The following is a 25,934-nucleotide window of genomic DNA, read 5'->3' on the forward strand; positions in this document are numbered from 1 at the left end:
GTCTATTTGAATTATTATCAGGTATAAGAGTTCTTGGTTCAGGAGGTGGATTTATTTTATTTTTTATGGTTTGACAATATGTACATCCCTTAACTGCATGAGGTAGTTTTTACTAACAGTTTACACTAAATGACTCATCTGTAAACTTTAATAGGTATTTACTGAAATGATGTTTACTCTTGCACTTAATACACTTGGATTTTAAATGACAATATCTCTGAGGAATATTAGTGGTTTTTTTTTTTTAGGTTCTACTATAATTATTTTATAAAATGAATTTTTAAGATTAAAAATATCTTAAACCTTTTCATTATTTTAATAGATAGTAATACTAATAGAGTAGAGATACTAATAGAGAGGAGTAGGGTTTTTTTTTTGTTTGTTTTTTTTTCCAGTTTTCTGCATACTTATACAACTTCAAATTGATTTGATTCTAACTCAGTCTTTAATTCCTCTTCGGTTATCCTGTGGAGAACCTTCCTTTTTTTTGTTTAAGTTTATAACTAGTAGCATTGTGTAGAAATATTGGTGCTATTTTAATTGAATTGGATTGAATTACATCGAGGTTGTTGTTAACATTAGTACTATAGCTTTACCAATTGAGAGGTCAACTATATGATTAAATCTATTGCTAATTTTATTTTTAGAGGAGTAATTTCCTGATAGTATTTTCCCACTTATGTAGCTTGTGGTTGGGATTGAAGTGAGTCTTATGAATTTGTAGATTCTTTTTTTTTTTTTCGAATTGAATTCCTCTGTATGTTGGTCTACATAATAGAACATGGGTGAATCATTTAATTCATTGCCCGATGGCATCAAATAACCAAAATAAAATCAAATAAAATGAATTACAGAATAAAAGTCCTCTTATCATACCACAGTACATGCACACTCTAAGGAAGTCTGAGACCAACTGACTATGTATATTATGAAATTAATTACTAGACAAATTTAAAAAGTTATAATATATATATCTTTATTACATGCTCCACCCAATAATCCAAGGGTGATTGGGTGGTAATAATTTTTTTAAAAAATTTTGTTAATAATTATTTTATAGTTTATGGTCACTATGATTCCAGAATCGTCATCCAGGGATGCCTAAGAGACCACTGACTTCATTCATGCTGTTTTATATGGACAAAAAGAAGAAATTTGCAAAAAAGTATCCTAATCTAGAAATGGTAATAATCGACTTTGCCTGCTATTTTTTAAAATATCAGCCACATTCTTTTATTTATTTAAAATACCAGCTAAATTATTTCATTTATTTTCTTTTTGATTTATTTATTGTCTATCTATTTATGATCTATCATTGATCTTTATGTAATTTTTATTCTCTTTTCGGTGCTGAAGCTTGAAATCCAAAACTGCATATTTTTATAAATAATAAATGATAAAATGGTTAAGAATCAGTAAAATTTTTCAAGGAAAAAATTATGTTTTGTCTTTTATTACCCAATATAGTAAATGTGATGACCTATCTTTTACCTCTGAGGTATAGATATATGTCTGAGATTGTTTTCTTAAGATGATTTTATTCTGACAAAAGTACAATGCAATTTGTGCAATAATGACAATAATAAACATTAACTAATCACTTAATGGAAAGTCATAATTTAATTATCTATCTATCCAAATGAAGATAATTTCTAAAATCACTTTATAAACTCCAAATTTTTGTTTAACTGTCTATTGGAGTCCTTGGGAATCTGGAAATTGTGTATTATTGGTGTAAATATTTTCCAATCAATGGTGAAAATCTGTAAAAAAAAAAAAAAAAAATTATAAATTAATAATATTAAAATTACTTTTGGAGTTAAACGATATAACTTGATTCAGTTGATATGGTTTAATTTGGAATTTGTATTTTTCATCTTCAAAACATTTTACAATTAGTTTGTTGTTATTGGGAAGGGCAGTGCTAGCATAGTTAAATAGGTGGTTGTGTTGTGCCTTTTTTGTATAGTTGTATTTGTTTTTAGTTCAAAATATTTCAATGCTTTCAATTTTTATTTTTTTAAATATTTTTTAAACCATAAATATAACTTGGAAGATATTCTGGGAGGCTGTCAATAGAGGTACAAAATAGGAAAAAAAAAAGTTTATTGGTAACTAATATTTCTCCCCTCTTCGCAGGGCTTTATTAGGGTTAAATGAGAACAAGATACAAATATTATAAGATATGGTAAAACAATTAGAATATAAATAGAAAGGGAGTAATAAGTTATATAAAAATTGTATTAAAAAGAAGGAAACACCTTAAGTTAAGAAATTATAAATATAGATTATAGATCCCATCCATATATCCATTTCTTTATCACAACCTCAATACCACCCAGCTAACAAACCATGCATTAAACAAATCCTGCTTACTTACAACTCCCTTCTTCTACATTATTATTATTTGTTTATTTTAATTTTTTTACTTTATTTTCATTTTAGTATTTGGTTAACTGAATTATTAGTTTTATCGCTAGAAATTAATTCATATTATACTGATCAAACTTATAAATCGTAGTAGCCTCCACAAGATCCTAATAATAATCAAAAATGTAACAAACTCCTATTTTATTTATGTTTATCATTTCTGTATGTTATTGTGGCAAACAATAGATCTTTTCCTTATATCCACATCCTCAATGTGACAGAGAAACTTCTGGAATCACCAACCCTACAACCATATTACCTCCTTCACTTAATATTTCTTATCCTACTTCAAGATTGTTGTCGTACAGATCATTTCCTTATATCCACATCCTCAATGTGACAGAGAAACTTCTGGAATCACACACCAACCCTAGAACCATATTACCTCCTTCACTTAATATTTCTCAACCAACTTCAACATTTTTCTCAGTCCCCATCAAACTCAATTAACTCAGACATTACTATTTCTACTCTACCCCACTCTCTACTTAATACTCTTTTCCTTCTATCTACTTATTATTTTTTAAGCTATATTACATGTTTTTCTCTCTATTTTTGTCCTCGATGTCTTAAGTATTGTCGACACTCCTTGTTGTTTTATTCACCTGTTATAACATTAGACATTTGATTTTGTCGGTTTAAAAAAACAAACAAAAAAAAAAGTTGAATCCTGTTAGAAAGTTGTCTATGGTGGGGTATCTTATGCCTCCCACTCATACCTTCTCCGACCTCCTCACTTTTAAACCTCCAGGTCACCAGGTATGTATCTTTATTATTTTCCTCTATTACCTCTTTTTATTCCTTTACTTATCCGTTCACCTACACTTCTTATCTATTAGCACACCTTACTTATACCACATTTATTTCACCAATCTTAGTTTTAATTTTTACAATGTTTGTAACTACTTCTGATAAGTATTGTTTTATAGATTATCCATTTCTCTAGTTCTCTATTTACAATTCTATCACTAATTACTGTATCTATTATTACTTAGTTTTACTCTTCATCAATATTTATATTTTCTTAACTTAAATTCTTTCTTTTTTATAAAACTTCTTACTCTCTTTCTATTTATATTCTAATTGTTTTGTTATATCTTGGTGACCAATAAACATTTTTTTTTTCTTACTATCCTGTACCTTTCCTGACTGCTACCCTGACTATCTTCCTACAATCTACTACTTACATACGGCCGACTACTAATCTTCCTACATAAATATAATTGTTGAAGGTAAATAACAGTAGTGAAGAGGAATAAGAAATGTTTGTTTTTGAAACTATGATGCATGACCTACTGAACAATAGACAACCTTTTTTCTGGCCAGAATCAGAAACCTCAAAATTTCTTACTGGTCAGCATAGTCTCAATGGTTCATGCACACATACAGTTTGTATTAAGCTTAGTATTGAAGAAACTACAACACTACAGTTAGATTTCTTATAAATTAATTTTATTGTTGTAAATGTAATTTAAATTTGATGTTCTATTTCAGTGAATTTGAAATCAAAATATTTTGATGAAATGTAGTTCAATCAGAATTATTATTTTTTTTTTTAATTTTCAAATATATACACTTGCATAAACATTTTGCTTTATTAAATATGACATCACACTCTTCTTATTCTTTTGTGTTCATATTCTTACTTATGATCCAATTCAGATCCAGTCTTTCATATTTTGTTAAGTTCATTATTTATAAAGTTATAGTATAATAACTTCTATTCACTATACCAATTCTTTTAAGATTTTTTATTTTTTTATTTTAGAGTAAACTTTCAAAAATCATGGCTGAAAAATTTCATACACTTTCTGAAAATAAGAGGGAAAAGTACAAACAATTAGCTATTGCAATGAGAGAAGAATATAATGGAAAAATGCAGAAATTCCTGTAAGTTACTTATTTAACTATCTTTACATTTCTTCTATTATAATGGGTTTAGATATTAGTTCGGTGAAGTTTACTAATATCGCTGCTTTTCTTGAATAGTAGCATATCTAACAAATAAAAAATTGTTTATTTTAAATGAGAAGATGGTTGGGAGTGTGGTCTGTGAAGAACACACATATATATTTGTTTTGTTCGCTGACCGCATCCTCTATCATCTTCTCCTCATATATAATTCACAGTCAATATTTAACTCATCATTTTATTTTATATTTGACATATTTTATAGATTGTGTCGTAGACAGTGGTTAGGTTTTTACAACCCTACTAACTTAATAAAACTAATAGTCTGTAGAGGGACCATAGCAGATAAAGAAATCCCTCTCTGCTGTAATATTATTTGGAACACATACATTTCTAAATAAAACCAAAACTTTTTTTTTTTGTCAGATGTGCCACTATTCAAGCAATTACTTTCATTAAATTCATGTTATTTTTTCAGTGAGGAGCATCCTTTAGAAGCTATGCAGATCAAGAAAAGTTCTAAAGTGAAGAAAGATAAAGTGATGGTATCTGGACCGCTGAAGCCAGTAACCCCATTCAAGGTTTGATTTTTTTTTATTTAATTTTATAAATATACAATTAAACTTTATAAAATGAAATAGGTGTTGTCGGCATTCTGAGCATTGGGCAAAAGTATTTGTAATAGATGCAGTATTTATTTCTTCCCCACTTAGCCAATCTGGTAGCTCAATTTATTTGTGACCTAAAGTATATTTTTGGATCTTTTTCTAACAGCAGCATTTCCCTTTTTTTTAACAAACCTAACAAGGAACCAGTGTGTGTATCTGAAAGTATAAGGTTTGTGATAAGTCTAGCATTAGGATTCTCTCAGTTCGAGCCTTTCAGTCCGTCCAATCACGTTTAATTTGTTTAGCTGACTGCTTTTCAGAGGAATTAGATATGACTGGACATTAAAAAAAAGTTTGCAAAGCCAACGGGATTTAAATAGTTCTTTAGAACAAATTATATTTGAAAAAAAAAATTGTTTACTCAGGAGAAATTTCAAATATTTCATTGATTTCTACAGTCTGGTAAATTTCACTAATATTTCAGTTTGAATGTTCTCCAACATCTAATTAAAACAAAAAAATGTGAAATGACCAGAGACACATGATGTATCATTTTCTCGCAACATGTTGAAACCAGAATAATATGAAATAATTAAATCACATAAATATAGGTATGGATCATACAATTTTTAATAATTTTTTTAAAATTACCTCTGTGCCATAAATAACGATCAAGACTTGTGCAGTTGTTGGGCTCAATAATTAACCTTAAAAAGTTAATTTTATTTTAGATTTTATTATTATGCACCTAACCACCTTGGCCTCACTTCTATGGTATAAAATGAGTAGATCCTATATGAAATTAATTTTAAGTGTTTTAGCTGTTTACATAAACATTCAAGATATCATGGCTTACTTCTTTTCTAAGACCTAATTCTTTTAGAATAACCATAGCTTTTTTTAATTTTGAACTCTCTTCTCATTTCAAACTTTGGGTTCTATTCAATGTTTTTCATAGATATTGTTGAATAAAAGATTTTAATTTTCAGTTCCATTAAAATTTTGGGTGTTTTTTTTTCTGTTTTATAGATGTTTTATCAAGATAAACTAAAACGTTTAAAAGAAGAGGACTTACCTGTGCCTGCAGACTTTTTAGCTGAATGCAAGGAAAAATGGAAGGATATGAGTAACAGGAAGAAGATGCCCTGGATCCGCTGGGCTCATGAGGCGGAAATTAAGTACCTGGTAACTGTGATGAATATCTATTAGCTAAGGCAGTCCTTACAGGTTCTCATTAAATTTTAGCTGATGTGTTTAATGGAGGTTTCACAAATTACATTCAAGTTTTTTTTTTTTTTGGGAGTAGAACACTGTTAAAATATTAATAAAGTTTATGGGATACCTGTAAGAATGGTCCTAAATATATACAATACAACCATTATATTGTTCATTGCATATATTACGGATTTAAAATTGGTTCAATCCACTTTCTTTACGTAATGTTTTTACTTTATTTTCACATTTTCTCAATGCATTACATCATCTAGCAAAGCATAATTCACCAAGAGTATAAAACTCCAGTATACAAAGCAATTTTTTTTATCTCCTGTAAAAATTTTTAAAATAGGTTGAACTAATCATCCCATGTATAACATTATTGTGTTATATTGACTTTTCTTTAACTTAATTAGATCAATATTGTATCGACTCAAAAATAAATTTTTAAATAATCTTTTGTTTACTCAGATTTTTTTAAGGAGGCAGCATGATATGCACAACCCATAGGATAGTACGTCATGTATGATGTAAAAGTAAAGTCCATTTTTAATCCTTCTTATTTAACTTTCTCTTTGTGCCTTTTAGCGTCAATTTTCAATCCATGATCTCTATCTTTTCCTGTGTCACACTAGAGTAGCCATGTCTTATGTAGTCATTCCCTTTGCTTGGTCCGATCTGGTTATGTAACTAATATAGCTGTATTGAGGTCTTCCTTGAATAGCTTCTACTGGTATTGCCTCGAGAAATTTTCATGGGTCTCGATGAGGGCTAATTGGGCTGACATATCCAAACCATTCTACTCCACTTCTTTTTATTGTATGTATTTTTTCCCCAAAATTATTCATAATATTACAGTTTTAAAGAAAGTTTGTTGATCCTGGTCATCACATAGAAAAAAAAAAAAAAAAAATGCTACTTATGTGAACACCTTATGCAAATACGAGTACAGATTATAGGCTGGTCAGCCATTCTAAGCCATTTATTTGTTTTAAAATATTTATAGAATGACTAACCTATATTTTTTAAATATAAATTTTGTATTAATACCAATTGTTTATTTATTTATTTTTTGAAGGAGGAAATCAAATTGTATACTGCTGAGAATCCAAACTTTGAAGCGCCACCTTATAAGTCAGTGCTCTCTAAAGCTGAAAAAGAAATCTTGGACAGGTATGTAATTATAATCATATTTATGATAAGATTTATTGAACTGAAATTTTTTATTTTATCCAGTCAGTAATCATTGCTGCAATCAATAATCACTAAACTTTACTTCTCTTAGTCTCATCAAAACCAAAATCTTAAAGGTTAGATAAGATAGATTTTCAATTCACCGTTTTTCAATTTCAGGCGCTTTTTAAATATTGCTCGATGAAACTATCTTAAAGTCTCCTCTTCCCGTTTTAAGTTAATATTTCAAAAGTAATATAGGACCGTCGCTCCCCAGGGGTCTTAGCAGGGCGGGTTTGGTGGGGAAGGATTGCCTTTTTTTTGTGTTATGATCTCTTCTTGGGAGATTGTGACATGTTGTCCATCGACCAACCTACTCGCTATAATTATCTGTTTGAAAAGTTAGATAAGTAAGGCTACCACTGAGGGCGGGAGAGGAGGGTTTCATGCCGTTTTTCAATTTCTGGCACTTTTTAAATGTAGTTCGATTAAACTATCTTAAAGTCTCCTCTTCCCTTTTTAAGCTGTCACTTTTGAAATATTAGCTCAAACAGGAAGAGGAAACTTTAAGATAGTTAAATCGAGCAATATTTAAAAAGTCCCTGAAATTGAAAAACTGCATGACATGAAAAACAAAACCTTTTAGTTGTTTTTTGTTTACCCTCTACTTCACTATTGCATACATACAGAGTGGGTATCATGCGAAGAATTTTCATTCTTTGTGGCCGCCATGAATTAGTCAACTCACTCATTGCAGAATCAAGGTTGTTAAGATGATGTAACACATTCAACTACTTCTGCCTCTCAGATCTGTTGCTACCCTCTCACTGACTTGTTGGTCTATCACCTCAGACTTTTGTCCTTCAGTTGAGTACTAATTACCTTTTTAGGTATATGTTGCCTATTTTAACCTTAACAATGTTCAAGTTTAACTTCCATTATATTTACTGAGTACATGCTCAATGATTTTATTTCGTAGCCTTCTAAATTCTCCACCAATATTTTGTTTTTAAACATTTATAGTTCATCTGTTCTTCCTGTAAGACAATCTGCCAAATTTCTTTCTTGTTAGAACAAAATAAAGTATAATAGTCTTGTCAATTCTTGTTTTGAGGTTTCTTAAGAGTTAGTGCAATCTGAGTAATTTTGTAATTAAGGAATGATCAGCATTTCCTGCCCTAAACCTTCTTCTGTCCTCTTGAATTTTATTTCTTTTAGATATTATTGATTGTTGATTGTTGCGGTCAAAAAAAGAACAAATAGTTTATAACTATTTTAATGTCTGATGTTTTGCCCCACTTTGCAGGGCTTCATCAGGGCCGTTCAACCTTTCACTTTGAACAGCCCTGATGAAGCCCTGCTAAACTTCGGACATTAAAATAGTTTTACACTATTTGTTCTTTTTTTGACCGCAACCCTGACCATCTTCTTATATTTAAAGTTAACAAAGTTTGCTACATTTTTTGTATGTTCAATATTCCTCTACAATGAACTGCTAGAGTTTTCTATAAAAGGAGGCAGTTTCAAAAAAGTTGGAAAATAAATTATTTATGGCTCTGTACATCCAAATTCTTTGGAAACTACCCAGGGTCATCACAGTTGACTTAAACTTTATTAAATACATATATCAGATCCCCAAATCTTTTCTGCAATTTTGATAAATCATCTGAATAAAAGCAATAAAAATCAGTTTTATTTATTTATTTTTTGCTAATAAGGTTCCTAATAAGTGTTTTATATTAAAGGTAATCCAATATTCAAATAAAGAGGAGAAAATAAATTACCTACAATTCATGCTCTTTTCATTTTTTTGTAAAATGTTTAGTTTTTACACTATAGTCTGGTCTAATATTGTAATAATCCAATGGTGTTCAAAAAGAGCTTCAAGTGGAGAGCTATCTTGTAATTGTTTTTTAGAAGTTCACTTCATTTTTAGGGTGAGGAGGTGCTAAACACAAATCTGATGTCCAATATTTTCATAAAAAAAATCAGTCATCTTAAAAAAAGAAATAATTAACAATTTATTGGCTTATGATTTGCAAGTAGGATTTTCACTCAAAAGATAATTTATATTAAATGAATCAATCTTATATTAAAATGAAGATGATAAAATTACCTACAGTTCATTTTCTTTTAATTTTTTTGTACATTGAGTAGTTTTCGTACAATATTCTAATAGTGTTCAAAAAGAGTTTAAGTGGAAAGTTCTGTTGTAAATGTTGTTTAGTGTCTTGCTTTATGTTTCTTAATTATATCGATTAAAGTTGTACGATTAGTCGAAGTAACTTTATAGTTTTTTTTTTAAGTTTACTCTCTATGAATCTATTGATTTATGGATTCATAAATAAGATAGAATTGTAAAAATTATATGTGACTTTTTCGAATAATTTTCATTATGTGAATCACTTTCAGAGTTGAAGGTAAACCTGAGAAGCCTCCAAACTCTGCTTATAGTTTGTTCTCCCGTTTGATGTTGAAGGACCCAAACATCAAGGAAAAGTTTGAGACTCCTAAGCAGCGCTTACAAGAGATAGCCAGGTTGTGGAAGGAAGTACCCAAAATTGAGAGGGAGGAATATGCTGAAAAAGTGAAACATGTATGTATTATTATTTATAAAATTAATAATTTACCTCTACGCATACTTTCCTATTTGAGGAAAAATTAAAATTAATTACTATTTAAGGAAAATATTATATTAGATAGATAAATATATTTTTATTGGCTTATAATACAATGCAGGCTAGGCATAGAGTCTGGCCCAGTCAGTGTTAGTAGGGGTTAATTTATTTTTTCCATATAGAAGATAGATTTGGTTTATTAGATAACAAATAGAATAAAAATAAATAAATAAGTACAATTTGAGAAGAAAAAAACTTGAAGATATTTAGGACAAGTGGATTAGTCAAGTAATGTCTGATTTAACTTAAACTAACCAATAACTGATTATTAATATTATCAATAACTGATTAAACTTTAGAGTACCAAAACTTGATTGTTCTAGTAGCAGAAATACATATTTCCTGTTCCTTCATGGTCTTAGATTAAACTAGTTCTATGTTAGTTTTATTCAATACCTAATCCCATCTAATCATCAGTTTTTTCTGAAATTGGTGGACAGGTTTGGGTAAGCGAAGTCTATACCTAAGCCTGAATACTGACTCAACAATTAACCTTTAATGTATAATATAAATTATTTTTATTAATTAATTCCATTTTACTTACTTTGTTATGTTGTATCGGATAGTATTTCTTATGTGTTCACTCTTGGTTAATACTTGGGGTTACCATAAATTGTAAAAGCAAATTCTAGACAGCTTGGAAGATCGAGGAGAGGGAGGGAGAGGAGAGAATGGGGGGAGTGATAGCTAAAGTGTAGATAAAAAAATTGTTTTTTGCTACTGAGCATATTTTGTAGACTAAGGAGCAATAAACAAATTTTTATGATAAATGTACAGCTAGTGCAATGGTTCCCAACATGTAGGAGTCTGAGGATCATTAAGCCGGGAATTGAACCATATGTGGTCCACCTCTTTACTCAACTTAAGCCAAAAGGGAAAAATATTTGAAAATTAGTTGCCACGTTGCCACACACCATCCAGAACGTGACTGTACAGTTTATGAACCACTCTTTCCTTGCTCATCCTTATTTCATGGCCAAGCCATTTAAGCCTCTGTATATGAGGAGATGCTGCATCCCTTATAGAGCCCAAAAAGTTCACCATTTTTCCTTCTTCACCAATTACCATTCTCGCATACAGGTTCTAAGATTCTCCTCAGAATTACTCTTTCAAACCTGTCTAGCAGGTTAATGTTTTTATTGCTTAGGGTCCAAGTTTCTCTACCATATGTGACGACTGGCCTTATCAACGTTTTGTACACGGTGAACTTGGTGGTAAGGCTAACAAGTTTGCTTTTTGTTAGCCTTACAATGGAGAAATAAGATCTATTTCCAGCATATAATAATAGAAGCAATTCTGCTTTTCACTTCTTCTTCATCCTGGTTCTCATTGATAATAGAACCAAGATAAGAAAAACTTCTTACCACTTCGATATTATATGGGCCCATTACAAGGCGACTCTGCCTCTGGTCCAGAGGCTTCTTACCCAACAGCATAATCTTGATTTTTTCCCATTAATATGCAGGCCCTTCCTTTTTGCTTTGACATCTATCGCTTCGAAAGCAGCCCTAATGCTCTACAGGGATCTACTGTTGATGACGATGTCTGCATAGGCTAGAACTTGGACCATCTTTGTGAATACCGTTCCTTCCTGATTTATTCCTGCTCTATTTATGATCGCGTGTAGAGCGATATTAAGCAGGAGAGGAGCAATTGGGTCACCCTGTCTTAGGCCACATTCCACTTCAAAAGGCTCTGATAATCCACAGGATTTTACTTGGCAGGTTGTGCTCACCATTGTGCATTTTACTAATCAGGTGATTTTACTAGGAAGCCCCAGTTCATTCATAGCTCCTTATGATTGTATCGTAGGCAGCCCAAAAATCACTGAATAGCATCCAAGTTGTCTGCTGATATTCCTTCATCTTCTCAGAGATTTGTCTCGGGGCGAAGATTTGATCAATAGTAGACCTAAACGGCCAGGACCCACCTTATAATCACCCAGTTTCTGTTCAACATACAGAAGGAGCCTATTGTAGAGGGATATGGAAAAAAATGTACTCAACATATTGAAGCCATTTTAGTTTTGTTTATTTGGGTTGTAGAAAATGAAATTTTGATTTCTGTTCAGTAAATATAAGAAAAAAAACTACAACCTCCACCCTGAATAAAATTTAAACTATTAAAAAAATAGAAAACAATGTCAAACCATAATTTGAATGTGATTCCATAAATCTAATACTAATATATATCAATATTTAATTAAATTTTTTAAAATCTTTTCTGGGAGAAAAATATCTCCCTCTTAACTAGTCTACTTCTAATCGCATTATGTTGAATCCTACTATATCTAAAAATAATTAATGTTCGTTTATTAGGTAATCTCTAGTTCATTGTTCTTAAATTAATTTTTTAGCTTCTTGAGAATTACAAATTGGAGTATGCTACTTATCTTGATTCTCTACCCGAAGACAAGAGAGAGGAGGAGTTGGCAAGTAATGCACCTAAGAAGAAACTTAAACCTGGTGTGTCTGGCAATCCAAAAAAGAAACTTAGGCAAACAACATTAGAAGTTGTTAAAAAAACTCCAGCTGGAACTGAAAACTCATTAATAGTTGACAAAAATAAGGTGAGTTTGAACTGTTCCAATCATTTAGCTCTTACTTTTATATTCTATCTTAAGTTATTTTCTTTATCTGTAGGGAATTACATAAGAAAACTTGGTGTGTGATTGATCAATGAATGTGTGCGTTTCTTTGTCATCATGGTGTATGTTGGTTTAACAAAAAAGGGTTCTATTAAACATTTTTATTTCTTTTTTTTTTTTTTCTTTTTTTTGTAGTAATTTAAGTTTGTTTAGAATTTTAAGGTTTTAAGTTCTAACATATCGTTGGAAAAAGGATTACACTTCTTAAAGGAAGATGTGAACATTTTATTTGCAGTTTTAGCGATTGAACCCAGTGAAGTTGCCTATTATTATTCTCCTAATGATTCAACTGATCAAACTGAGCCTGTGGCCTACTCAGTCATTTTGCTGGTGATACTCTCTGCAACTTGTGTGGTCTACATCCCTGCCTATCTCAGGGCCATTAGGACATTATCTCTCTTGTATGATCTGGATCTGTTGCCACCTAATGCACTTTTGAAGGGCCTCTGCTATTTAATACTTATGATGTGATGCAATGAGAAAAATTATGAGATATTTTTTATGTTGTGTAATGGGAAGCAATGGTTCACACATAAAGTTGTATTAAATGGTTTGTTGTGGCTTAAATACAGATTTGTCATGATTGGTGGAAAGTCAAAGTTTTCCTCTTTCAATGCTAGGTATATGAGCCCCCTCCAGCTTAACAATCTGAACTCATACCCTTTTTAGCTACTAGTAAAGGTTGTATAAACTCTCCAAAAGACCGTCTACTTCAACAGCTAAAGAAGATGATGCCCAAACATTTAGTCAACACATGTTTCAATCTTTCAATTTTCATTCTGTTATTAATCTAACTCATCTTGAATGATTTATGCACTAATAAAAAATGTCAATTATTTTTCTTCTAGAAATCTATTTTTTCTTAGGAAGTTAATGTCATGGCTGGTGCAAGGGTTCCACTGTTTCTAATCAGTTTGACTTTGTGAAAATAGTGTTGAGTACCCTTAAACTACTTCATACTTAAATAAATCAGTTGTACTACACCACATGTACAAAATGCTATCTTGTCTTAATTTGAAGCTTGCATCTTCCAAATTATTTTAATACTTTAAAGCAGTAATAAAATAAGTTATGATAGATAGTATGCATTAATGCTCTTAGGATCCTGAAAAAATTTTGAGCTTTTTGTTTTACCTTATTTGATTATTAGAATGGTGTTACATATAACAAACTGTGTTGCTTTATATTCTAATTCTATTTTTTACAATTAGTGTTATTTGTATTTCAGAGAACAAAAATATATACTGAGGAGGAACTTCTATCATTAGAGCCACCTACCACTCCAGCGTAAGTTTCCTATTTCTAATAATATATTTTAATTTTAACCATAACAATTCATGTTTAAGAAATAATATTGTTTATTTGTTTTATTTTAGGGAGCCTTTCATTCTTTTCAGAGATGATTATTTAAAGAAAGGCTTAAGTGAGAAAAAAGCGATCAAAGCCTGGTCTTTATTGAGTGATTTGGAAAAGAGGAATTATGAACAGAAACTGGAGAATGCAAAGAAAGAATATGTAAATAATTATCGAACATTTCTCAAGGTTTGTTACCTATACTTATGTGTAAAGCTGAAGATTTTGTTTAATTTTTAGGATCTACTAGTCAGAATTGATATTTTTACTGTAGGTAGGACATTTATTGAAGAAGGCTTTATCCATTTAAACTTAGCAGTACCATAAGTATCAATTAATGTGGAAAACTGTAGACAATAAGCTTTATTGTCGTATGATTTCCACTCATTTACCATTTAGTTTTAGAAGAGTACGATTTTCTGTTATAGTATCATTTTCAGTTACTATAAATTGATCACAAAGACAATTTTTTAAGCATATTTGAGCCTACTCAAGAGAAGACTGTTTTTCTGGTAAACAACTCTCTGTTGCCTTGTCAAGATCAGGTTGTGAAAAAACTAGTATACATTTATTTGTACCACTGGGAGAAAGAAATGTGAAGTTGTGTTATGTTTTCATTAAAATAGGTTAAACATAGTCTGTTTGTAAAAGCACTTTGTCAAACTGAAGACGCTTCCTGTCAGGTCAGTTACTGATGAATTCATCATGTTCCAAAGGTCAGCCACTCAAAATATTTTTTTTAGAACAAACGTTTGACATTTGCCAAGTTGTACGTGGGCTCTGAACAGATAATCTTATGCCGCCATCCTTCTCATCCTCTCTTTTGATTCCCCTAACTTTACAAATTATTCAAACCACCTATGGTTTCATTCAGTATTTCTTTTTTAAATCTTTATTCCTCATTTTTTAGAACATAATAAATATTACGGTGAACATGATCATTTATTCTCTTTTAACTAATCTGAGATCCTGTAGTAGATTGACCCTAGAAATAACATGCTACTCTCCCAGTCTGATGATGCAATAGTTAAAATGTCTTTCTCATTCCTGATTAGTATTTTCTTTAAAATAATAGATTAAGCCAATCATGGAGCACCATAAATTGTTATCAATTTTTTTTTGTTTATGCCCTGTTTTGTAGAGCTTGAAGCCAGAGGAGTTGAAGTTGTATTCATCGATTAAAGAGAAGAGCAAAAAAGAGATTCCATCAGAGGACGAAGATGATGAAGTTGTTGAGGAAGAAGCCGAGTCACCTACTGTCAGTGATGTAAGTTGTCTTTAATTGGATTGGCTTAGGGGTTCAGATTCAGAAAACAAAATAAAAAGGACTATTAAAATAACATGATGTCAAAATAGTTTGTCAATATTGAGCTTACAGTTAATATTACTGTCTTACTTAAAAAAGTGTTTACCAATAAAAATATATGTCAAGTAATTCAGTAAACTTATTTTGGAAATAAAAGTACTTTTGTCAATCACTCAAAACTTTAGTTTTATTAAACTATGTTTAAAATCAGATACATTTTTATAAAAGTATAAATGATGAGCTTAATTTCAAAAAGGGGACTCATCCAATTTGGAAAATGTTTCAGTTAGGTGAAAAACCGATTGGATGATTACAGTTAAGATTTTTCCATTATTTTTTATTTATTAATTTTTTATAATTATAATAAATTTTAATTTAACAACTCACAGATCATTTCCTTGATTATCAATTTGTACTGAAATAATTAGTTTAAAAAGTCAAGTATCTCTAAAAAATGTTTTCCCAGAGATCCTCAACTAACTGTATCCTAACTATTCACAGGTAAGTGTAAGTAGGCATACATATAGGAGGTACCTATCCTTGGCTTCCGGACATTAGCATTCATGGTACTTAATCATTAGTATTACATGAAAATCATCGCTTTCTATGTCAAGAACAACAATCTTCTCCCTATCTTAGTTATACTGGTGATTAACCTATACTCAGGCATTAAATAATCTGGGCATCTGGGAAATGATACGCCTCTCAATCATCTGTTTCCACTAATGTAACTTCAGATATGGTTCATGTAACTATGGTAAATCATCATTTTGAGTTCATTCAGAGTCGGTCGAATGAGAAGGCTTATAATGAAAAAGGGATTAATCTTCAATCTTTAGAGTCAGTTGTGGAAAATTCTGATTTCTGTTTAGCAAATGGTTTATTCTTTTTCTTGGTATTCTTTGGTCTCTTAGACCTTAGATATTTTTTGTTGTTTCCTTTTTTTTTTTAATTGAAAATATTGACATTAGAAGAGCGGGAGCAACCGATACTTAAATAGGATCCCAATAATCTTTTAGAAGCAATATGGCCTCCCTCCTTTTCAAAAAATAATGTTGAAAGATTATTGCATATTAACGCAATCATAAACAATTATTGGAAACCATTGTTTCAACAGACCAAAATAACTTTTCATTAAAATATTTACTTATTTACTGAGAATATGATGGGAAAAGTAAAATTATGCTAATGTCCAAGTTATTTTACAACTGTGCATAGCTAAGAAAATGGATTGATTATTATGAGGGATTAAGTTAGAACACATCGCAATAAATAAAATATGAGTCTGGAACTTTCTTAATATTTTAACATATAGATAGCTGAATAGATACACAAAGAGAATTCTCTTTTACCTTAATTTTTAATCACTGTTTACCAACAGTGAGATATTTTTACATTGCTTTTCTACTATAGTGTGAACTAAACGTAATAATATTTAACATTTTTTTTTAGGTTGATGACAACAGTGAAGATTCTACGTGATAGTTGTTCCTACAGTTGACCTACGAGTTGAATACTCCTACTTATGAACATCTAAAATTATTTTTTTAATTCTTTTTCTAGAGTATTCTGCAATTGTTAAAGAATTTGTTTATAAGAATTGAAGATGACTTTAATGAAGATAAAAAGTAAAAATGTGATTTTATTTGTTTACTTTTAATGTTATTTTAAATGTATATTCCATGCCAATGTAAATATGTTACGACTTTCTTTACTGTTGTATTACTGCAGTTAATAACTTTGTAAATTGTAATTTAAGATTCAGAATCTGAATCATTATTTATAATCTATAAATGAATGAAATGGTATCCATTTCAGGGGTCTTAAATTTTCACCGTTTAGAATTATAATTTTATTATTAAAGGTTTTTTGTTTCAGTAGATTGTATATAATTGGTTGTATTCATACCTAGTGTAAGTTTCACTTAAAATTTAATTGTTATTTTAATATTAATGTTACTTTTAGGTATTGTAATATTTTCTTTTACTTGGTATAAAGAATTTAATATATAATTTCATTAGAAACTCCTGTTGTTTTATGTATATATATCTGTTTAATTATTAATTAGGTTGGGGTATGTAATAGTTAATCTGATGTTATTATCTTATCATATTTTTAAATAATAGGATAAATTTCAAATAATGTATAGGGAAGTGAGAAGCCTGCTACAGGTGGCAATTTTCTGAATTAGAGGGTTATTTCTCTCTACCAGTGCCTCTGCAAAATTTACGCTTATAATTGACAAAATTGTGGAATAATCAATAATCATACAAAATTATCACTTGTACCCTTAGCTTCTCATCCAGTTATCTGGTATTTTAAGTAGTAAATTTTTTTATTGATAATCAATTTTTTCTGAAGTAAAAGGACACTATGGGTATTATTCATAATTTGAATAGAAATATTGAAATTTTGTTAAATGAAATATAATCTTCATATACTTTTAAAAAAAAATTATTTCTTAACACTTTCTTTATTACTACTATAATATAGAGTTGATCAAACATTACTTTTAATACATAGAGAATTACATTCCTTACTAATCAGTGCTAAAAGTAAACCTAAAAATTGTAAGGCAGGCTTCCCATACTTATTGAGCAGGATGAAAATCAGCTATATGAAAGTTAGAATTAATATAACTCAGGTTTCTAGGAAGACATGCCTATTGTTTATGCAGTGTTGGGCTAAGATATAATCAAGTACTCTTCCTGTTATTAAATGAACCCAAATATGCAATAACGAACCAACCAAACTTGTAGTGAGATTATGTTGTTTAAGATTTCTGTCTTAATTGAAAGAAGCAACTTTGGGAAGTATACTGATAGCATTTTCTTGCTGTTCCTTTTGTAAGTTCCTTGTTAGCATCAATGGTTATGTAGAATTCCGAGTATCTACCTCAAGTAACCTGGTCCCAATCTAAATAAAATAAGCCAAGTTATTTTGGATAAAAACTAGAGACAGTATTTTTCTTTTCTGTTTTTAGGCCTGAGTATTATTATTTTGAAATAATTTATATCTTTCCTCCATCTTCTTAAATGTCTGAGATATGGGCAAAGAAATCTCTGTTTGGCTGCCATTTTAAAACAAATCAGTAAATGGTTGAGTTTTGAAAACCATCCAATGGAAACTTGTAATTTTGGTCCCAAAAATTAAAAAATCAAATTCTGAGGGAAAAGGGTTAACATTTATTGATCTTGTGTTCAATTACTAAGGTTCAATATTGACAATTGTAAACCAAAAATAATTTTTAGCCGACCGGCCATGAAATATGGTATTCTTAGGGTGATCAGTTTTGAACAGAACAGTCCCCTTATTCAGGATTGTTCAAAATAGAAAAGGCAGATAAATCAGATATCTTATGAAAGAGTTAACTTCTCTGAAAAATTCAAATGATTCACCCCAATCCAGCAATTCTCTATTAAGAGTTCAGGGAGTGAAAGTGGGGTTTATAAAAAATAATATTTGGTCTGAATACTTTATTAGAGAATAAAGGAGAGAAAACAAGAAATTTATTGAATAAGTGTCCAAAAAGGAACTGTTATCAGAAAAGTCTGATGAAGAAAGAGCAAAAAAAGGGCTATTTATGTTTTTATTCTAGAAGATAAATGTTTGCCTAAATCACTTAGATTTTATTTTACTTCTGGACAATTGATGAAGAACCTCAATGACTGTGACTGATTAACAAATATAAGTATTGTTATATTTGTTAAAATTCAATAATCTCTATTTTTATAAAAATTTTAGCTTGTTTACAAAAAAAAACTTAAGGTATAGAACTTATACATTGCTTCCTTCTATACTAAAAATAAGCAATGGCACAAATATTATCATTCAATAGATTCTCTTCAATGAGTGAATCCTACCCCTCATTAATGTTATTATATGTAAAACCTTTCATTTAATTATAAATGTGAACTGAATAGTTGTGTTTAGTTTATTGTGTATCAATACATTTTAAATCTGGCTCATTCTTGATCATGGCATTAATAAGCAATAATAAAAGTATGGGTCTGTCTACTCTCCATAAATATCATGAAGAAGCTGAAAAAATTATATATTTTTTAAAAAAATAGTTTTTGCTAGAGATTTAAAACCTCAACATTTTGTGTGAAAAGTTATAATGAAAGTCAAAATTATGTGCAATATTATAACAGTTCAATTAACAAAAGCCAGTACATATGTATCAATATTAGAAGATGAGATGAGGCCTATTTTGACTGTTCTCTAGTGGCTAACAGTCAGTGGAAAATTTAATAATTTGGCTTTGGCCTTGGGAAACATGATGGGATCAAATTTAATACCAGAAAAAATCAAACCAAGCAAAATCTATCTGAGCTGTCCCACAATGGGGGGCCGTTCTGCTTCTAAAACATCATAAGAACCCCTCCCTCCATAAGTTTATCTCACATAGTGAAATATTATCAAACACAAGAAATTTTACAGTTATTGAGTATTAGAGGTATTCAGAAAGACCTTGCAAAGTGATAATTTTATAAAATAAAATTTCTACTATTAGTGAATATTTCTAAGCCAGTACAATTTAAAGTCATAGAGGTAATAGAATAGTTAATGGAAATGAGAATGTTCATGGAAAAAAAAAAAAAAAAAAGACTGCTATGTTATATATAAAGTTCATTAAATCTGTAAAATAAATCAAATTCTTTTTATTTGAAATTTCTTTCTTTTAATTAAATACAATTCAATTTTACTTCTTTCTTATTACTTTTTTTTAACTTAGAATATATATTGTGCTTTAATATCTAAATTTTAAGTAATTTTTTTTTTAATTTTTACAATGTCTGTAAATTTCATATATATAATATAAAAATTTCCTAATAAAATTTACACTAAAATATTCCTAGGCATTGATAGGTTGGATATACTCTAACATACATACATAAATTATGTACAAGTTCCAACTTCGATTATAAATTAAAAAAAAAAAAACTAAATAAAACTTTTAACAAAATTCGTATCCAATCCTTATCTTAGAGGATCTTGACACAATAAATAAAACAATAAATAGATAATAAAACTTTATAAATAACATCCTACTACCATGTAGTACACACTTCTCTACTTTACCCAGATGAGAATTTGAAAGGTATAAAATGCCACTCTATAAGTATTACATTTTTTAAAATTAAAAATTACATTATACATTGAATTATTGAACAACACACTATACAAAGGCTCAAAATCATTGCCTTTCAAAACCATAACAGATTGATCTACCAATCTCACCGGTTTTTCACAGAATGTTCCATAAATTTTCTTGCACACTGATAATATATATATATATAAATTTTTTTGTTCTTTTTTTTTTACATTAATATTCTAGGACTCCCCATAGAGGGGCAATAAACTTAGACAGAAAGACGTTTTATCATAAAAATAAATCTTGTACAGAAAGTCAAAAAACAATTCAATACTTTTAGATGATAAATTTGTGTGTGTATATACGCATATACACACACAACATATTTTTACACAGTATAATAGTAAACCAAAGAGAACATCCATATTGTTAAAAAACATAATCTGGACCAGCCATGTCAATAGCCCATCGGAATTTGTCACGTTGTGTTTTGTTATAAATTTTCTCAATTGGTACGTTGTACTTTTTGCACCTAAAAAAAAAAAAAAAAAAAAAAAAAAAAAAAAAAAAAAAAAATTAAAAACTATCATTCAATTAAACATTATTAATATTTTATGTATAACATTGTATATATATAAAACCTTTAGAAGCTTTGAAAAGTTCTTGGGTAACATCCTATTTGAGCAGCTATAAATATAAACTCATTAAAGCAATGCCACAAATAAGGTCAAAGCCATCTTGAAAAGTAATAGTAAGTATAATTGCTTTTTTTGAAAAATTTAGATGTTTCATTCCTTAAGGTTTGAGATATTAATCAACATTGTTTTTACTGGCATTATTATGAGCGTTTTATTTGACTTTTCTTTATTTGTAAGTGTCTGGACCAGAGGTGCCCAACTTTTCTGTATATAAGATCAACTTTTTATCTTATAATTGTGTGGCAATCGATTTGTTGTCTAAGGAGGAAGAAGGAGTGTGATATGTGTATTATGTTTATACACTGTTTCAGAATCAGGTGCATTCCAGCGAGGTATGGGTAGATAAATAATATATATGTTAAAAACTATTTTTTATTTTCTAAATTACTTATTAAGTTTTTGAAATATAGCCTCATGAAGAAAATAAATTTCCACCCAACTTTTGACAGCAGCATTCTGTACATGCGTTACTTAAAAATTCGATTTTCCAACACTTTATAAACATAGATTTTTACTAATTTAAAATGTACTTAAATTTTTTTATTAACTACAATTTATAGGTTGTATTTGCAAAAAATTTGTTATAAAACTGCACAGTTTGGCTTATAATTTGATATCAATATTCCAGTATTGCTTTTTTTTGGGGGGGCCAGGAAAATGTATCATGAAAGAACAATATGACTTACTTTTTGCTAACTTATCAATAGCTCACTGAGTACAAAGCATACTTAAATACAGATATACTGTTTATCTACCTACGTAATAAACAACAACAATAATTATTTAAAGGGCCAAAAAACTCATATAACAACATGGATAATAACTTCTAATCCATATGGCATATGTCTGAGACTGTAGCTTGAAAGTTTTGTCTTCAACAATCGCTTCAAAGTCCATGGAATTCCGCCCTAGACATTGTGAGCAATCAATGATCAACTCAAATTGGCCTCGTGATCGACTTGTTGGGGCAACCCCTGGTTTAGGAAATGTTTTCATCAAACCAGTGCTAGTTTATTTTACTTTCCTTTTCCAAGACAAAATTATCAACCTCTTTAATATGACCTCTAATCCCTACACATAACTTGCCAATATCTTTAAGACCTCATCAAAAGATTTTAAGGTTTTAAATCCATATCTGATTTAACAACTATTACCGCTCCCTCCAAACCAGATAGTGTACCTCTTTCCATTAATGACTCCTCCCCTGCCCTGCCGATTAAACATTTCTCCATTGCATCAGAAATTACTGTGCATTTTTAAAATTCTATACTCTTTACCGGGTAAAATAACATCCAAATAAACTTAATTGAACTTTCTAGTACTTTTGTCTGAATATTGACAAATTAATATAGAAATAAATAAGTGAATTAATTAAAAAATTACAAAAGAAACACTGCCCTCAGTTTTTATTTTACTAATTTGGTGGAAAGGGCATGATGGAACAAATTATGAAAAATATACAAATCAATTAACAAAAAATGTTAAGATGTCTATAATTAACAGTATATTAATTGCAATTAAATAATAAATACATCATAATTACCAAGCAACTGATATCCTAGGGTCAAGATAATTCAGTTTGGAGGTACTGAGGGCTATGGTCTTATTCTCTTCTCTGTCAGTCTCTTGTACTTCTAACTTCGTAAGTTGTTCTCGTAACCGATCAAGTGCCTTTTTTTTCTTGTCTGCGACTATCCTCTCTTTTGCAGAACCATTCTTTGCATCCTTCTTAGCATATTTATACTGTTTCTCAGCTTCTTCAATCTGATCTTTTTTGGCAGCTATCTTTTCTTTTAGCTTCTCCATAGAGTTTTGATGTGTTTTTGGAACAGAACGTTGATGGTTACAAAGAATGGCAACAGCTCTATTAGCTCTGTTGTAAGCTAAAACCTTTAAAAAAACAATTAATGAAGACATAATATATTATAAGAACAAAGGGGCAAAATACACAAAATTATGAAAACTCCAATGTTTAGTTTTTTGTTCATTTAATGCATCCACTAATCAAAGGTGTTTAGTACCTTCGCAAATCTAATTATCAAATATTCTGGTAGGCACTAGGCCTGTCAAAATAATCCTGTTTACAGTCAATTATGGCAATAAATGGATTAGGCCACTTTTTCTCTTGTAAAGTAATATTCTTTTTTAGACTAACTTATATAATTCATGGTCACAGATAATTAATATTAATTTACTCATATAGTATTATCAAAACTTCTGAGGATCCTTTATAAGCGCAATGCTTCTTATCATCAAATAACAAACAGTCTTACTAATAATAAAATCATTAAACTGAAATGTTTCTAAAACTTCATTTATAACAGAATTTTTACTAATATCACCATTAATAAATTAAACAAAACTAGTAAGTTATATGAGAACTAACCATCTCTGGAACTGTGTAATTAGGATCCGTAAGCTCCTTCAATTGTTGTTGCAAAGTCCAAGAAGCATTATAAGTACGGAATACCTTGGCTGTTAATCCTTCCATCAGCTCGTTCAGGTGTTTGTTCAAAATGCTAGTCTATAATACAGAAAATAATAAATATAGAAAATAGGAACCATACTTAAAAACAAGAAACAAATGATACTTACATTTAGTCTATCGAAGAGATCATCACTTCCCTTTTTACCTTCCATAAATAGTTGTAAGTTCTTGAAAACCCTCTTTTCAATGGGAACTTCATTGTAATACCGGATCGAGTCTTTACCAAGAAAGTCAAAAACTACAACGTACTCCTTACCTAAAGATAACAACAATATCTACTATTAATAATCAAAAAGTTCTAGATATTAACTAACTGAGTTTTTATTTCTAATAGCTTATATACTGATAGATTATTTCATTTAGTTCTATGAAGTATCAATAAAACATAAATATGGACTAAGTAAATTACCTATAATACCTATTGCCATTATATATAAAAGCAAATTAAGTATAATGTTCACATTACTTAAAATCATAGTACAATGATTACAATATCTCTATTGGCATTGTTTGAGCTACTTAAGAGATACATTATTTAAATCAAGACAGACATCAAGTAATAGAAGGCCTCGCCTACACAATAATACCCAATATAATATTTCATTAGATATAAAAAAAAAATAAGCAATATAAACAATACACTTTAAAATGGCTAAGGTTGCCATTTTCATGTATTGTGAAGCAGCTGTTGAACTTAAAATAGAAGATTAATGATAGGGATGGGGGAGAAGAAAGGAATATACTTTCTATGACAAGGCAGTTAAACAAATACTGGGGAGGGAGGAAGGAAGGAGACCTGATATTGAAGTAAAAATATCAATTTATTCCTTACTAACAAAAAAAGAAATCCTAGTTTCCTGTTGTGGTTATACTATAAGAACAGAGACAGTGCGACAGTACTTGTGCATACTATTGCAGTAAGCCTAACCTCTTTAACAGCTCAAGTGGTGAATGAATGACAAAAACTGATGATCAACTAATAAAAATAATTAAAATGGGCCCCTTAATTTCACAAAACGGTTTAAAAAATAAGATAAATAGAAAAAAATTCAATCAATTTCCCAAGGTTGTATATTTTAAGATAAACTGTTTAATTCCTGGTAAGTATTTACAAATGCATAATTAAACATAATTTTAACCTCTTATGATATGGAAAAATATTTATATTATCATAGGCATAATCTGTCTTAAAATGTACATAATGTGCTCCAGTACATAATGTGCCTGTCAGTTTGTACCTACCATTCCTAATACTAAGTTGGTATCAATTAACTCAGAAATAAAATATAACTTTGAAACGACAGCCAATAGCCAAATGTTCAACTGATATCCAGGGCCAGAGTTAAATTTCAAAAGCTCCCTCTTCATTACTTCAGAGTAACGAGGGGGGTAGTCAGTCAGGCATTTTCCTTAAGAAAATTATCTTTCTGAGGACAATTTAAACTTTAGTGTATAACCAAATCAGAGAAGCTAAATCCAACCCAGCTGACACCCAAATAATTGACCACTGTTTAAAGTTCATTCATCAAATCAACATCTGCTAGGATCAGTATAAATAGAAATTAGTTTGTGTTTAGTGAGCCTGAATAATAAGTGGCTAGATAAACAGTATGAATGAAATGTCATCTGCACTTTTCATTACAATCTCTGAGGAATTTCTTTAATTCAGGCTGCAGTCAATACAATAATTACATATATTTTACCCATGAGAGTAAGTGGTTAACTTAAAAGAAAACTGAGTTGAGTACCCTCATGGCTAGCATGGCTAGTCAAAGTTGCTTTAACAGACATAAATGACTGTTAAAATTAAAAAAGCGGTGTGAAGATACTAGATCAATTCTGCTGCTACACTTACCATCTTTTTCATTGTGAAGTGTAATATGTTCAACTCTCAGAGAACAGCAACCAACAGTGTCGGCTTGGTCTTCATCTTTCTCATTACCTGCTCTCAAGGCCAACTAAAAACACACAACATTAAAACATTGATTGATATTACTATTAAAAATAATTTTAAATATTATAAAATTCGAATTATAATAATGGAATCATTGTGTTCCATGCATATACCATTTTAATTTCATAACTACAAAACATAAAAAAAAAGACAATAAAAAAATTATACTGAACCTGTAACTCTGATATAATTTGAATGGGGTTAGGAATTAAAACATTAACAAAGAGACATACGATTCAGAAGAAAATTTCTAGTTCTTAACTTTAAAAGAGAAAAGAGAGATTAATTAAAGAATAGACTTTAATAAGTTAAAATGCTTACCACATACCATGTGAATGTTAGTAACCAATAATCTAAACTATGTAGAAATATATA

At 29.8% G+C, this 25,934-nt stretch overlaps 2 protein-coding genes across 3 annotated transcripts in view; one reads left to right on the top strand and one right to left on the bottom strand.

Annotated features, from left to right (window-relative positions):
• LOC106685728 (nucleolar transcription factor 1-A) overlaps nt 1-19,943 on the top strand; it is a 28,699-nt gene extending 8,756 nt beyond the window's left edge. For both annotated transcript variants that reach the window (XM_014428560.3, XM_014428561.3), the window contains 11 exons: nt 1,083-1,184; nt 4,199-4,320; nt 4,820-4,922; nt 5,979-6,134; nt 7,243-7,337; nt 9,750-9,933; nt 12,372-12,584; nt 13,891-13,949; nt 14,039-14,204; nt 15,157-15,282; nt 16,774-19,943. In XM_014428560.3, coding sequence (XP_014284046.1) covers nt 1,083-1,184; nt 4,199-4,320; nt 4,820-4,922; nt 5,979-6,134; nt 7,243-7,337; nt 9,750-9,933; nt 12,372-12,584; nt 13,891-13,949; nt 14,039-14,204; nt 15,157-15,282; nt 16,774-16,803 — 1,356 coding nt within the window. In that variant the 3' untranslated portion in view covers nt 16,804-19,943. The remainder of the gene's footprint in view (nt 1-1,082; nt 1,185-4,198; nt 4,321-4,819; nt 4,923-5,978; nt 6,135-7,242; nt 7,338-9,749; nt 9,934-12,371; nt 12,585-13,890; nt 13,950-14,038; nt 14,205-15,156; nt 15,283-16,773) is intronic.
• Nucleotides 19,944-19,961: 18 nt separating this feature from the next.
• The window catches only part of Top1 (topoisomerase 1), a gene marked incomplete in the record, with an annotated part of 21,362 nt that continues 15,389 nt past the window's right edge, over nt 19,962-25,934 (bottom strand). Inside the window, 5 exon segments of the mRNA XM_067053433.1 lie at nt 19,962-20,951; nt 22,661-23,007; nt 23,504-23,641; nt 23,713-23,861; nt 25,461-25,563. Coding sequence (XP_066909534.1) covers nt 20,849-20,951; nt 22,661-23,007; nt 23,504-23,641; nt 23,713-23,861; nt 25,461-25,563 — 840 coding nt within the window.

Source organism: Halyomorpha halys, unplaced genomic scaffold (genome assembly GCF_000696795.3).
Source record: "Halyomorpha halys isolate HHAL.00 unplaced genomic scaffold, Hhal_1.1 Scaffold726.1, whole genome shotgun sequence".
Taxonomy (NCBI): Eukaryota; Metazoa; Arthropoda; class Insecta; order Hemiptera; family Pentatomidae; genus Halyomorpha; species Halyomorpha halys.